This window comes from Coffea arabica, chromosome 2e (genome assembly GCF_036785885.1).
Source record: "Coffea arabica cultivar ET-39 chromosome 2e, Coffea Arabica ET-39 HiFi, whole genome shotgun sequence".
In the NCBI taxonomy this organism is placed as follows: domain Eukaryota; kingdom Viridiplantae; phylum Streptophyta; class Magnoliopsida; order Gentianales; family Rubiaceae; genus Coffea; species Coffea arabica.
Genome location: NC_092313.1, coordinates 22,482,150 through 22,496,587, shown reverse-complemented (window position 1 = coordinate 22,496,587; position 14,438 = coordinate 22,482,150). Strand labels below are relative to the sequence as shown.

The following is a 14,438-nucleotide window of genomic DNA, read 5'->3' as shown; positions in this document are numbered from 1 at the left end:
TAACTGAAGAAAATGTTTAGTTTTTATAATGATGAAAGGATAGAAATTTATAAAGTGACGATAAATATTTACGTGACATTGCCTTCGCGGATAGTGCGACTGGTTCCATAGTCTGATAGTTACCAGCAAGTCCCATGATCGATTCCATGTGATGACTCACTGTATATTGTTGGGACAAGACTCTACACAGCATTAAAGAATTAGTCTAACCGAAAGGCTAATATACTCCTAATAATTGCTCTTAGCCTCCTACTTTATATATATATGTATAGTATAAATAACTACGAATTCTTATAGCACTTCATTCGTAACAAGATTAGTTTCTAATGGTTCTTATGATTTTTAATTGTTTAAAATCAGGTGGTTGTACAAATTTTTTTTGGTCAAGATTCTAGTTGCAAATAAGATAGTTTGATTAAGTTTTTGATGCATTTCATACACCAATTTGGTTAGAGTAACTATCATAAAAGGCACATTATAATAGGGTAAAGAAAATATTTATATTTATGCTGCAATCCTAAGAGGTGATGATGATGCGAAAGAAAGGACGGTATCTATGTATTGAGCTGCTTGACTGTCGTTGATAACCAAAAAAAAAAAAAAAAGAAAGGACGGTATGCTGTGATGGACGGTGGTGGTGATAGCATGCATTAATAGACTAAAGACTCAGCACGCATATAAGCACTGCAAGCCACCCCATGTAGTACATTTCATCGCCGTTCCCCGTCTCAAAATCGGCAAAACCAGCAAAAGTCCAGAAGCATGGCAGCCGCAAGACCCAGAACTAGAAAGCCCGCAGAGAATCCGCCATACCCCTTTCAAGAATTTCCTGTTCCTCTCAATGCCACTCGGCCGACGTATCTCTGCAAAATGACTTACAGGTGGGAACTGGCTGCGATAACGGCAATCGGTCCAACTGCAAGAGCTTGGAGACAAAATGACCTGAGGAGACGTGCAATTAAAGGGGATGACGGAATGGACATCACAGTAAGGAGGTTAGGTGATAGTGAAACCTTCAGATTAGCTAATCCTCTTCCTGCTGCTGCTCAGGCCCCTCTTCCTGCTTAAGCTCAGTAGAGAGCAAAATAATACTTTCGAGAACATATGGTATCTTCAAGACTCATAAATCTAATAGGATAGTAGCATTTTGAAGATAAGTGCTGAAAGTTCAAATCTTTTTCCGCAAAACTCAATAAAGTTTCTACCTTTTAAGTTGAATACAAAAACTATTTGCTGAAAAACAACATTTTTTTAAAATGCATATTTCTCTGTTATTCAATTTTAAGAAGTTTTTCTTGTTGATTTTAAGTAACAAGGTCGAAACTTTTCTATCAAAGTTGGCATCTTTAGTTTTGGCTGACGAAATTGGTTGGCATCTTTAGTTTTGGCTGACGAAATTGGTTACATGTTTCTCTTTTCATACAGATCCCGTATGGCACATGTTTCCTGGGCGTATTCTGCCCTTGCGTGACCGAACGATGATGGTGGAATTCTCTTGTTTGCCATGTAATAAGCTAATGATGTCTAACTTAATTGGCATTAAAGCTAACAGTTGAATATTCCACGTTGATATTCCAAGCAGTGACGGAGCTATGCTTTTTTCCTTGGAGGGCCAAAATTTTTTTGAACAAAATTAACTTATGTTCAAAATAATTTTTATTTATTTAAATATATGACATCTTAAAATATCAAATATTAAATTTAATTATAAAGGTATGCCTATTTCATAAATATGTAACATAGTCATAACTAAAATTAAAACAAGAAATAACCTTTAATTAAATACTTTATAATATCACAGACAATCTAAGTGCCTGTTTGATAACATAAAAAAGTGCTGAAACTGAATTCATTCAGACATTCAGATGTTGTGGGTGTTTGATAAATAAAAATTCACCTGCTGAACTTATTAAGTGGTGCTAAATTTATATGTATTTTTTTCAGCACAAGAATCGTAGCTGAATGCTTAATTTGATAAGAATCAAGAGATTTACTTCAACTACTTTATCTTATCTACCAAATATATCCCTGTTTGTTAATTACATTCAAAATCCTTATCTAATTAAACAACCTAATATTCCTTATTCAAAATCCTTATCTAATTAAACAAAATAACCTGATATTCTCTATTCAAAATTTTTTTTTAACAATAGTATTTTTTTGCAGTAATTTTCATCCACAAACATTTATATTTTGATATATATTTTTTTTGTACAGATAAATATTATTTATGTGATGCAGCTTATCCACACACACGTGACTTTATGACACTATATCGAAATATTAGATATTGGTTGTCTGATTTTCGAAATGTTTCTCGTCCAAGATCAAAAGAAGAACGCTTTAACCAAGCACATGCAAGATTGAGAAATGTAATTGAACGTGCTTTTAGAGTATTAAAAGCTCGTTTTCCCATTCTCAAAACGATGAAACCATACCCTTTTCCCACACAAAGAAACATTGTCATTGTATGCATTGCTCTTCACAATCATTGTCATTTTCATACATAACAATTTTAAGTTAATTAAATCATAGGTTTTATTTCCTTTTTGGATTAAAAGATAGAAGGGCAAAATTGTACAATCTAACTTATTAAGCATTAAATTATGAATATTTATCAAACAGTATAAATAGATTCAGTATTAAGATTCAGACATTCATATATCTCTTTTCAGTGCTTAAAATTCAGCAAATTAATTATTTCAGTATTCAGAATTCAGAATTCAGATTCAGTGTTATCAAACGGAGCCTAAGTCGCACAAACAAAAATATAACTATTTTTAATTTAAAAAAATATAACTATTTTTAATTAAAAAAAAAAGATAAAAGTTATGTTAGCATACCCTGAAACTTCATCCTCTTTTATTAAAAGTAAATTAAGATTTACATTCTTTTATAGAACTAAATTCATGTATAATTGAATCAATGTTAAATTTTCGAACAACTTTCTTTTTTTATGTACATTGTTAGGCAATCATTTAAGAAATTATCTTTTATCTTGTTTTGGAGCTTTGTTTTGTTTATCTTCAGAATTGAAAATGTCCATTCTATAGACTATAGAACGGAGCCAGGATTTTTTCCTTGGGAGGGGGGCAAAAATTTTTTTAAAAAATTATCTTAATATGTTATATTCAAAATAATTTTTATCTATTTAAATATATGACATCTTAAAATATCAAATATTAATTTTAATTATAAAGGTATGTCAATTTCATAAATATGTAGTATAGTCATAACAAAAATTAGGATAAGAAATAACATTTGATTAAATATCTTATAACATCACAAACTACCCAAATTGTACATTATGAGAAAATGCTCCAATATGTCACTTGTGCAAAAACAAAAATATAACTATGCAATATAAATATAATTATTTTCAATTAATAAAAAGTAAAAGTTATGTTAGCATACCTTGAATTTCAACCTCTTTTCTTAAAAGTAAACTGAGCTTTACGTTCTTTTATGGAACTAACTTCATCTATAATTGAATCAGTACTAAATTTTTGAACAACTTCCTTTTTTTTATGTACATTGTTAGACAATCATTCAAGAAATTATCTTTTATTTTGTTTTGGATCTTTGTTTTGATTATATTCATTATTGAAAATGCACATTCTATAGTTGCGGTTGACATAGGAAGAGTGAGAACAAATATAATCAATCTGTCAACAACAGGATAGATCACTCAATTTCTTATTTTCACCAAGCCTTCAAGTAATTATTTGTATATTTGTATATGGGTCAACAAGAGTATATATCACTAATTTTAAAATTTTTATCAATTAGGCTAAGTTGTATATTCGTATATGGACCAATAAAGTAATTATTTTTGTTTTAACCCATTGATAATTATGAATTGAGTCTTTTATTATAATATATCAAATTGGGTCAATTTCCTATGGATTATCAAATTATATGTTTTATTTTTTGAATGTTAAATAATTAGCACAATAAAAAATAAATAAGTTTTTTTGAAGAAAAAATTAAATCAAAGGTAGCTAATTGATACACACACAAATATATATATATATAAACTCTCATAATATAAACTAAAATTGTAAAAAATTAGGAGAGCCAACTTTGTCTTATACATATATTTACATATAATAAATTAAAATTTTCAAAATTTAGGGGCATGCCCCCCCCCCCCCCTCAGCCCCTTGGCTCCGTCATTGATTCCAAGGATTTTCAGTCATGTATATATATATATAAAAGGTGTTGGGATATTCAACTAACACTAATTTTGCTGAAAATTTCTTGATAGTTTCTGGACAAATGGATTTGATGTTAAAGCGTAGTGGTGCTACGGATATTATTCCACCACTATCTGTGGATGCATGCTGTTATTGAGTTTTGGTTCCTATCTTTTGCTTCTGTTGCTTTTCGGTTCCTGAAATCAACATCTCTGTCCAAATACAGTAGCATATGGTGTAAACTTTTTGTCTCTTAGTCGAAGTCACGACATATTGATCCTTGGTAATGAATCCAAATTTCCCTACCATTACAGGATAGTGCGGCTCTGTCGCAGTTGGCTGTGGTAGTCTTGACTAATTCTTGGACGCTAGGATTACAGTGATAAAAGCTGTGATCATTGACCAGACACAATAGATCAAGAGCCCATGAAGCTGAAGATGATGATTCGGATATTTCAAGCTTGTTTTCACCACCATTCGGCGTTGCAGCATTCTGGATCTTCTTCACCTTGATCATCGCTATCCAAATCCAGGGTGTACAATACCTGTTTTCTATTGAAAGGAGCGTTTGTTCCTCTTTCTTCTTGAAACAATCCAAATACAATAGTGTGGGATTTTTCTTGGATATCTCATGGTGTGTGAACTTTGGAAAAAGGGTCCGACAAAAGGTTACGCCACTATTTGCGCACACACATTAACGTGCACAAATTCTTCACTCGAATAAATCTCACAAGCAGTATCTTAGCCAGGAGATGTTGGGGAAGATCAGTCAACTTGGTGCCTTCCATCATCCTGGGTTTATTTGCCGGCGACTCCTCCACCATGCAATATCTAGGAGGATACAGCTAGTAATATGGAAACACGATGAAACTGAGGGTCATTTTTCAGAGGGGTTGAGCCTTTGAGGCAATCAAGAAATCCTATCTCTATCCTAAGCAAGAAGGCCTTTCAGATTCTCCCAAGTCCCCAACCTGAAACAGGTTTTTTGCTACACAATTACGCGGCACATAGTTAAAACACTGGAACTGCACCCAAAATAATATGAAGAACTTGCCTAAAAGAGAAAAGATGTGATAAGAGAAGAAATATGGAGAACAAGTGCATAATAATATTGAGCAGGCTGAATTAATAACATGTTAAACTTCTAAACAGTCCATTATTCGTTTTAACAAATAAAGAATAGTGCAACAATTATAGGATGAAACATTGCCAATACACGCAAACACATGTAATTGGCCTTAGTACATTTGCAACATCTTTAATGTTTCCCTGCCGCCAAGGTCATATTTACTACTAATGCTGCTAGAAGTTGTTTGGCAGGAGCAAAATCACTAAGATGTCTAGGCATTAAAAGGTTGAATAACATGTCGTGCTATTTGATTATTTTGGTAACGAATGTTAATTATATTTTATTTTTTTATTAATCACACTTTCATTATTTTTTTTATCATATAATTTTCATTTATTAAATAATTGGTGAGAGTACATTACAATTGGTGTGAGAATTGGAACGAAACGGGGGTGATTTTTCCCTTCATTTAAAAATAGGGTGGAGGGCGGGGAAGTATATCTCTGCCCCATTTTTCATCCCGCCATCCAATGGAAAAATTAATATATATATATAATATTTAACTTAATTAGTTATAAATATATTATTAGTTATAAATATTATATTGCGTATATTAATATATATAATATTAATCATTATACATGTATATTAATAAAAATTATTAATTAGTTATACTAAATTTACTAATACATTTACTTAATACAATTACATTTTTTTTGTCAAAAAAACAACAACACTTGTATTTAAATAGTTTTTGTTTGATTTTTTTTATAGATTTTAATTGTAAAATTACAATGTATAATGACTTAGTTATATATTGATATTTTAGATACTTGGTTATTGATTAAAATTTGATTATAATATAATCATATAACAAATTTTTATAGTTCTCGTGAATGCTCCACAAGGAAAGCGGACCACTGTGAGAGGCGGAATGGGGGGGGAGGGGGGAGAGAGGGTTGCAGTATGTATTATGGTTTTCATTTATTAAAATATAAGATAAAATAAATAGTAAAAAAGTGTAATAAAAAGTGAAGTGCAATCAAAATTTCATTTGTCAAAAGTACAATTAGAAGTATCATTCCACTTAATCGACCCACTAAGAAATAATACAAAAAAAGAAAAAGAAAAAAGAATACAGCAACGAGCACTATCGAGGGGAAAAAAAAGAAGTTCAGTCAATAAAAAAACTGTAAATTCCCAAAGTAGCACAAATCAGCTTTTCTTGGAAGCTCTTCCCACGGCTATGACGACAACTGCCGACAACGGCGCATCATCACCGGAAAAATCAAACTCAGCGCCACCACAAGGAATAGTCCCCGCATTTAATGATGATATCGTGGAGAAATTAAAAACCCTAGAAGAAACCGCCTCGCCGTGGATCGACTACGCTTTCAAACAAGCTCAAGCAGCTCATAAGACGATCGGGCACCACCTGCAGGATGCAATTGAGGTCACCAAATCTCGGCTGGACCGCATTCGCACCACCTCCTCCGCGCATTTCAATCAAACTCTAGTAAGTTGGTGTTTTCTCACAAAATCAGGAAATTGTTGAGCTTTTTGGTGCTTGATTTTATTTTATTTATATACGTGTTTAAAAGATAATTAAGATAATAATAAGCATTGCTTTATAGAGAGGAAGAGAATTGATGCAGCTATTTTTCTTTGAATGATTGATAGTTGTACTTTGACCATTTGGAAGCTAAAAACCATATTGATAACGGGATATTGCCTGGTTGTTAAGGGTCTTTACTGGTCGATCCTTGTAAGAAAGGGGAAAAAAAAGCAGCTGGAAAGCGTTTTATCTGTGGGGAGACAGGTAGTATGATATGTAGTTATTACTGTGATAAATGCAAAAGAAAAGAAAGGAGGACAAATCCTAATGTGTTGTGAAAGGATTTTGTGTTTGTGCCTCTATGTATCATCTAGTGGAAACTGGAGTCTAGAATTTGGAAGGTTTACACAGGCTGCTGCCTTTTCCTGGTTAAGAGTGCAGATGTATTATGTTCTGTAATGTTGGTATGTGCTTGAGTGTAATAGAGGACAGGTGGGGAAATGTGTATTAAGCTGAGATATGGAGAGAGAAGAATGCATTTTTTCTAAGAAAAATTCGATCTTTGCATAAGGGTTTGGCTGTTGAGCTTCAAAAGTACATGTTTGAATATTTTTTTTTTTGGCAGGATTCTTTGCAAGATGCCAAGTCTGATTTTAATGCTTATGAGGACCTCGCTATTGGGAAGATTAGAGGTCTGTTTCAGCTGAGTGATCTGTGACTTGATAGCAAAGAATAAGATTTTTCATCTTTCATGTTAAGTCACTTCCAGTTCAATCTATTTTAAGGTTTTTTTTTTGTTGGGCAGAGGGCTTTAATCTTGCTGCTGCAAACCCATTTATTGCAGCAGGATCTATTTTTGCTGTAGGACTTCTTGGCCTGAAAAGTATGTCATCAGATTTCTTTATTTGTCATTATCCTGCAGAATGAGGTTTTATTTATCTTTAATTTTCTGTTTTGGTTTTGTTCTTTTGCTTAATCGAGGTTGAAATTGTTGGTTTAGTTCTAGTGATTTGCAAGGTGTGGCAGCAATTCAGCTTATTTAGTCTGCAATAATCATGCCTGTAACTTTGTCATAACAGTTAACATCTTTTGTGCAACACTGCACTTTTGTGTAATTTACCGTGTCTTCTATACCACGTGCAGGGCCGAGGCGTATATTGTACTACAAATTAAGGCGCCTTTTTGCGAGTGAACAGGTAATGTTGTCACACATCCTGCTGTTTGTGGTTCTGGTAGATAATATGATCAAATCTTTGAAAATTGATATGCAAATGTTCTTTATGCAACTGTTTGTAAAGATATTTATTTGTGGAAAAGTTAGTCATATACTTGTATATTTTATGATATATGATTTCAAAGGTCTAAAGCTCAACAATCAAGATTGTCAAGTACTTTTGTGTTTCATCTGTAATTCGGATGCAATAAATGTCTCTAGATAACCCCCGTAATTTGTAGATAAATGTGTCTGTATGTGCCTTATCTTTTAGTTTGCAACTGAAGCAGCTTATGTTTGCTGCAAAAACCATTCAATAATTCATACTATCCTAATTTAGTTGTTGGACCTCTAACACCGCATTCTTTACATATATTTTGGTCCAGGTGTTGCTTTCAAAAGCTGATGCAAAAGTCAAGGAATTGAGGCAATCATTTGAAGTTTTGAAGGCTGAAGCTGAAAAATTGGAGGTGATCTTCAAATTTTTTTTTGAATAATTAGATAATTCATGTGCAAGCTTCATCTCTGTTGATTCAGGAAGACTATTCTGTCTTTGTTTTCTCATCTTTATTTTTGCCTCTCACCTTGGTTATTACTTCCAACAAGATGTTGAAAAACAGTTTCTTCTCTGTGCTGTCAGGAGATAAATGGTTATTTTGAAGTCTGGCAAATTACATAGCTGATTCATGATTTTTTTTTTTGCTTTGTTGGTATTGTCTTCACCATTTTGCAGTTAAAATCAGAAAATTTTAGAAGCATGTCCCCTTTCTGTACTCCTTAGATCCTCAGTTTTGGTTTCTTCAAACTCTCATATGGAGTTTTAATTTTTAAGGATTACTGAAGAGTGTATTTCTTGATAACGTTACAATATTATTCATTGACTGGAAATCAGATTCTTTGCTTCAGAAAGCAGCATTGCAAGCTGAGGAGGAGATGACACGTGGAAGAACAAAACTCAGGTTTGATCGGCAGATGATGTGCCTAGCGTGCATCTCTAAATTGTTTACTTGGTTCTTTTGTCTGAAAAATTATCTTCCCCTGTTGAATATTGATCACCATGCAGACAAGCTGGGAAACAAATCCAGAGTGTTGTTCGCTCAGCTTATAAGATAGAGAGACAAGCTGTGGGTATGCAAATTCTCTTTCCATCTGTCAGTTTCTCATGCTTGGAGGTGTAAATACACCTGCTTTATGTTTTGAGTGGCAGCTAAGTTTTTAAGTGGGGTATCTGCTTTATTCTTTTGTCTTATGGTAGGTTTGAAAGATGTTTTACGAGACCTCCCCAGCATAGAAGCTTCTCGTTTTCGATCGCAAGTATGTTCCTTTTTTGTTTATTTCCTAATAATTTATATGCCTAACTTTTTGCTTTGTTTTCTGGCCTCAAGATAACTTTTAACTGAGTAAACTAAAGGAAGTAAGTACAAACATGTGCCCTACATAAACTGGGGATGATGACTTGACAATCGTATTGCTGGTCTTACTAATTGATTGCCTTGAATTTATTCAGCTCCTGTTAGATAAAAGTTACTTTGCTGAGTTTGTCTACTGCTCTCTTTGCAATTTAACAAATGAAATAGCACAACATGTTCAAGATACTCAGTTTAAAACTTTATTACTATGAGAAAATTTTCTGAGTGCCTTGTAATTTTAAGAATGGATGATTTTGCTGCATTTTAGCTCTGTCAAGCTATGAGTTTTATTCACCTGAACCGTGTTAGGTGCTTTGGAGAAGCTGCCTTATTATTATTTTTTACTTTTCACATACACACTTACCACCCATTTAGTTCCTGCTAAGGAATCGCAATGACTTTGATTACTCCATGGTGATGGGTTTGTGTAGGATTCCCTTGACAAAGAATGATGTTTGGTAGTGTTTGCATTGGATTAGAAATCTTCTATTTTTATTTTTTCTTTTTGTCTTCATCATCTTCATGCTTTCAGTTCCATTGTCTGCTCTCACCAACTGCTAGTGATGGATATTTCTCAACAACCTCCATTGCTCAACCTTAAATTTCTCTTTTGACTTCATGATTTCCAACAAAATCAACAAACCTTCAATAGAAGGGAGCCAAAACCATCACCAAATCATGACAAATTTCATAATTCTTCAAATCAAATCAATACCAAATTTGAGAGATAATCTCATTATTTTGATCTAAATCCACAGTCAACCAAAACAAAAATAATCTTCTGTGAGTCAGGCATGGATCAGTCCAATCCATCGAAATTGTAGGATAATTGCAAAAATTTTACATAAACATTAGTTGGATGCCAAATGTTGTAAATCTCCCTAATTTTGAGCGTGGATCACAAGAGAAAGAAAACCTATCATGGCTGGAGTGGCAATTTTTCTGGCTAAGGTTTTGGACTGGAGAGAACGACAAGCATTGTATGTGGTGGGGTAGAAGAGTAGACAAGAGATGAAGATGCACCCTTTGCTTTATTGTTACTAATTTTTTATTTAGTTGCCTAGCTTCAAATTCCGGAATCAGTGCTAAAGTGCCCAATTTGGTTGGTAATGGCCATTGACAACTTTTGGGTCCTCCATAGTGATGGATCCATACCTATAGATACCAACCAAACACCAGGTATGGGTTTTGAGAGCTTGAAACCCATTGAATAGTGGTGATTACCCCATACCAAACAGGTGGTTAGAGTTGATTACAGGCTCCTATTGTTTGGGATGAATTGTCAGATGATCATCTTTTCAAGCCAAATCAGCCTTTGTCACTAAAAATTCTACTGTTAAGATGCTTTTAGTTCCAAGAGCTTCACTGCCCCTTGTTGAAAATACAGAATTTTCAAAGCTTTTACTAGCAGAAATTTGGTACCTTTGAGTAGAACTTGAGTATTACTCAGTGCAAGTTTTGTATCTGCAAATAGTCTTATCTTCTGAACTGCGGCAGCCTTATCTTCTTTCGTTATGTTTTACTCAGTGAGTTGATTATGACTCGGATGAATTGCAGGTTTCGAACCTTGCTAAAGAGGCAAAAAAAGAAAGACGTGTTCTCAACAAAGAGGTCACAAAGATCAGCAATTATGGAATTTCTGTCTGAACGCCATACTTGCACTTCTTCCACCTTTTTTACGCCTGTGTGGTTCCAATTGGTTTATCAGATATGCTAGAGGCAGTATAGATTCTTTCCGGATTTTGTCGTAAAATAATTGTCTATCTAGGATTCAAGGGCGAATCAGATTTTGTGAAACCTATGTTCGCAGAGATCTCATTCCTGCAACTCTCTAACTGAAGCACATGTGATCTTTCATTTTACTGTAGAGCCCTAATTTATCTGGAGGCAAGAATCAAGATCATATAACTTTAACTGCTTCTACGACGATTAAGTTTTTTATTCCTGCATTCTACTGCAAGTGTTTATACTTGAAAACTGATCTACGAGCAATTGAAAATGTGTTCAGAATGTAGACCTTTGAAAACCAATTGTTGGTTTGCGAAGTCAATTTTATGAGTCGGCGTAAGAAGATCTTTTAAAGTAACATGGTCAAGTGAGACTAATTCAAATTGTCGATGGCCTTCCATTCCCAGAATCCTACAAAGATCGATTCAGGGCAAACCACACATTTTTACTCGTGGCCTGCCTCGATTCTAAGAATTCAGGGCAACCAATGGCAGTGAAAATGACATACTTGAGCTACTCTTCGTTTTTACTTTCTAACTACAGTATCTTAGAACTAGGTCTTTGTTCACTATTTCCGTTTTATCAGGCTAGATTTAGACCCATTTAATGCTAGTTAAAAGTGGTTCGGATATGAAATATTGAGTTTTGATTCGGATTTAACCTGGACCCATTTGAATAAGTAATTGCTTTGATAATATATTTGAGTATTTAATATTTGTTTGGATCTTTTAGGAGTTGTAATTTTTAGACCTTAGAATAATTATCTAAAGTGATGTGTGATTTTTAATTGAGATTTGTGGTGTGTAATTAATGTTTGTTTAGAAAGATATTTTCTTCGTTTCTTTATCTAACTTTTTTTGCCGGGTATATTCAACTGGATATGGACTAGATCGGATTTGAATCTGTGAGAATAAAGTTTAAAACGTGTCAGGTATCTGGTTTGAATAAGATACAGGTATAATTAAGCGGGTTTGGATTTGGATTTGAAATATATGGATAACGTAGATTACAAGATTCGAACAAAGTAAAAAACGGTCAACTTTTAGAAATGACGGGAAGAATGTGATTATCGAAAAGAGCAAAGATTTGAGAAAGTGTCTCAAATCTCAAGAAAAATGATGTAATAGTTCCACTGCAGTTGTGGAAACAGAAGAGAGCAGAGAGGATCGATCAAGAGTCCAGACATGCACCGTAGACTACTAACTATTACCATACTATGCATGCATGCACGCCTCCATAAACCTTTCAGTCATCCTTCCCATATCTTCTTTGCTCCAAAAGGAGAAGAAGCTCCTCTGCTCCGTGTTAGAAGTATTTACCGTTGTTAATTAATCATATTTGTTTATGCTACCTAATTAGTGGAGTTAGTGGAATAACTAGTGGGATTAGTGGAGTACCTAGTGGAGTTAGTGGAGTTAGTAGTGGAGTGAGTGGAGTTATTGGGATAGTTAGTGGAGTTAGTGGGATAGTTAGTGGAGTTGGTTTAAACTCTATAAATAGAGTAATTTCATGTTATAAGTTGTGTGAGTTTTACAAAGAAATAAACATTTATCCTTTGCTTCTCTTATTATTTGCCTCAATATTTGTATCAGTGGTACCAGAGCTAGGCTAGTGAGTGAAAACAAAAGTGAGTTGTGAGAATTGTAAATTACGATGGCCACCGACAATTTTGTGCAGCCAGCAATTCCTCGCTTTGATGGTCACTATGATCATTGGAGTATGCTAATGGAGAACTTCTTGAGATCCAAGGAGTATTGGCAGGTTGTCGAATCTGGAGTAGCAGAGCCAACAGCCGGAGAAATATTGTCAGAGGTGCAGAAAATGGAGTTGGAAGCATTGAAACTGAAAGATCTTAAAGCCAAAAATTATCTTTTTCAAGCTATTGATCGAGCCATTTTGGAGACAATTCTTAGCAAAGATACCTCCAAACAAATTTGGGACTCCATGAAGAAAAAGTATCAAGGAAATGCAAAGGCGAAGCGGGTGCAGCTTCAAGCTCTTCGGACCGAATTTGAGACTTTACGCATGAAGTCAAGCGAATCAGTCACTGATTATTTCGCAAGAACGATGGCAATCGCTAACAAGATGAGGATCCATGGAGAAAACTTGAAGGACGTCACCATTGTCGAGAAGATTCTTCGATCAATGACAACAAAATTTAATTTTGTTGTATGCTGTATAGAGGAATCGAAAGATATTGATGCAATTTCAATTGATGAGTTGCAGAGTTCTTTGTTGGTTCATGAGCAAAAAATTAACCAGCAAGAGAAAGAGGAGCAAGCACTAGTGGCTTCAGCAGAAATTCACTCAACATGGAGAGGAGGCAGAGGCAGAGGCAGAGGCAGAGGCAGAGGTAGAGGAAATAATGATCGTGGCAACCAACAACAACAATACCAGCACCAAGAAAATCAATTTCAAGGAAGAAGAAGAGGACGAGGAGGCTATCCATTAACAAATCAAAGGCCAAAGTCAGCAGACAAGTCCAATGTTGAATGCTACAAATGTCATAGGTATGGCCATTATCAGTCCGAATGTCGAACTAATTTGAATAGACAAAATGGAGAAAGGACTAATTTTGCAGAAAAAGAAGAAGAAGTGTCTCTTTTGATGGTGTGCCACATGAGTGAAGAAACTCAACAAAACACATGGTATTTAGACACTGGTTGCAGCAATCACATGTGTGGAAATAAGAAGGCATTCTCTGAATTGGACGAGTCATTCCGTAGCACTGTCAAGTTTGGTGATAACTCTACAATTTCTGTTATGGGAAAAGGAAGGGTAATTATCCAAGCTAAAGAAAATTCTTCTACCCACACTATTACTGATGTTCTTTTTGCTCCAGACTTAAAGACAAATTTGCTTAGCGTGGGTCAGTTGCTCGAAAAAGGGTACGAGATTTCAATCAAAGGTGGTGTATGTCAGATTCGAGATGCAAAGTTGGGCTTAATTGCTCAAGTTAAGATGACGGCAAATCGTATGTTCCCACTCGATTTGCAGAACTTGACCCATTCATGTTTCTCGACAAAATCGAAAGATGTGGGATGGTTATGGCATTTTCGTTATGGACATTTGAATTTTGGTGGACTGAGAACTTTGCAACAGAAAAATATGGTAGCTGGTTTACCTCAAATCACAACTCCTTCAGAAGTTTGTGAAGAATGTGTTATTGGCAAACAACATCGAGATAGCTTTCCAAAAGGAAAATCGTGGAGAGCAAAAAATGTCTTGGAGCTGGTTCACTCTGATATATGCGGACTGATAAGTGACT

General features: G+C 34.5%; 1 protein-coding gene across 2 annotated transcripts; it reads left to right on the top strand.

Moving 5' to 3' along the window:
* The first annotated feature begins 6,350 nt into the window (after nucleotides 1-6,350).
* On the top strand, nucleotides 6,351-11,383 carry LOC113731748 (RGS1-HXK1-interacting protein 1). Of its 2 annotated transcripts, XM_027257159.2 has the most exons (9): nucleotides 6,351-6,781; nucleotides 7,446-7,512; nucleotides 7,626-7,703; nucleotides 7,964-8,016; nucleotides 8,420-8,503; nucleotides 8,940-8,992; nucleotides 9,097-9,161; nucleotides 9,289-9,347; nucleotides 11,000-11,383. In XM_027257159.2, exons 1-9 carry the CDS (start codon nucleotides 6,512-6,514, stop codon nucleotides 11,087-11,089), a joined length of 819 nt encoding a protein of 272 aa, XP_027112960.1. In that variant the 5' UTR covers nucleotides 6,351-6,511; the 3' UTR covers nucleotides 11,090-11,383. The 2 variants fall into 2 exon arrangements, with proteins under 2 accessions (XP_027112960.1, XP_027112961.1); XM_027257160.2 differs by lacking the exon at nucleotides 7,626-7,703 and having other exon boundaries at nucleotides 6,380-6,781.
* Nucleotides 11,384-14,438: the final 3,055 nt, after the last annotated feature.

Coding starts and splice junctions, on each gene's coding strand:
- LOC113731748 (XM_027257159.2), top strand. CDS start 6,512: ATGACGACAACTGCCGACAACGGCGCATCATCACCGGAAAAATCAAAC. Junction 7,704..7,963: donor AGGACTTCTTGGCCTGAAAA/GTATGTCATCAG, acceptor TACCACGTGCAG/GGCCGAGGCGTATATTGTAC. Junction 9,162..9,288: donor GATAGAGAGACAAGCTGTGG/GTATGCAAATTC, acceptor GTCTTATGGTAG/GTTTGAAAGATGTTTTACGA.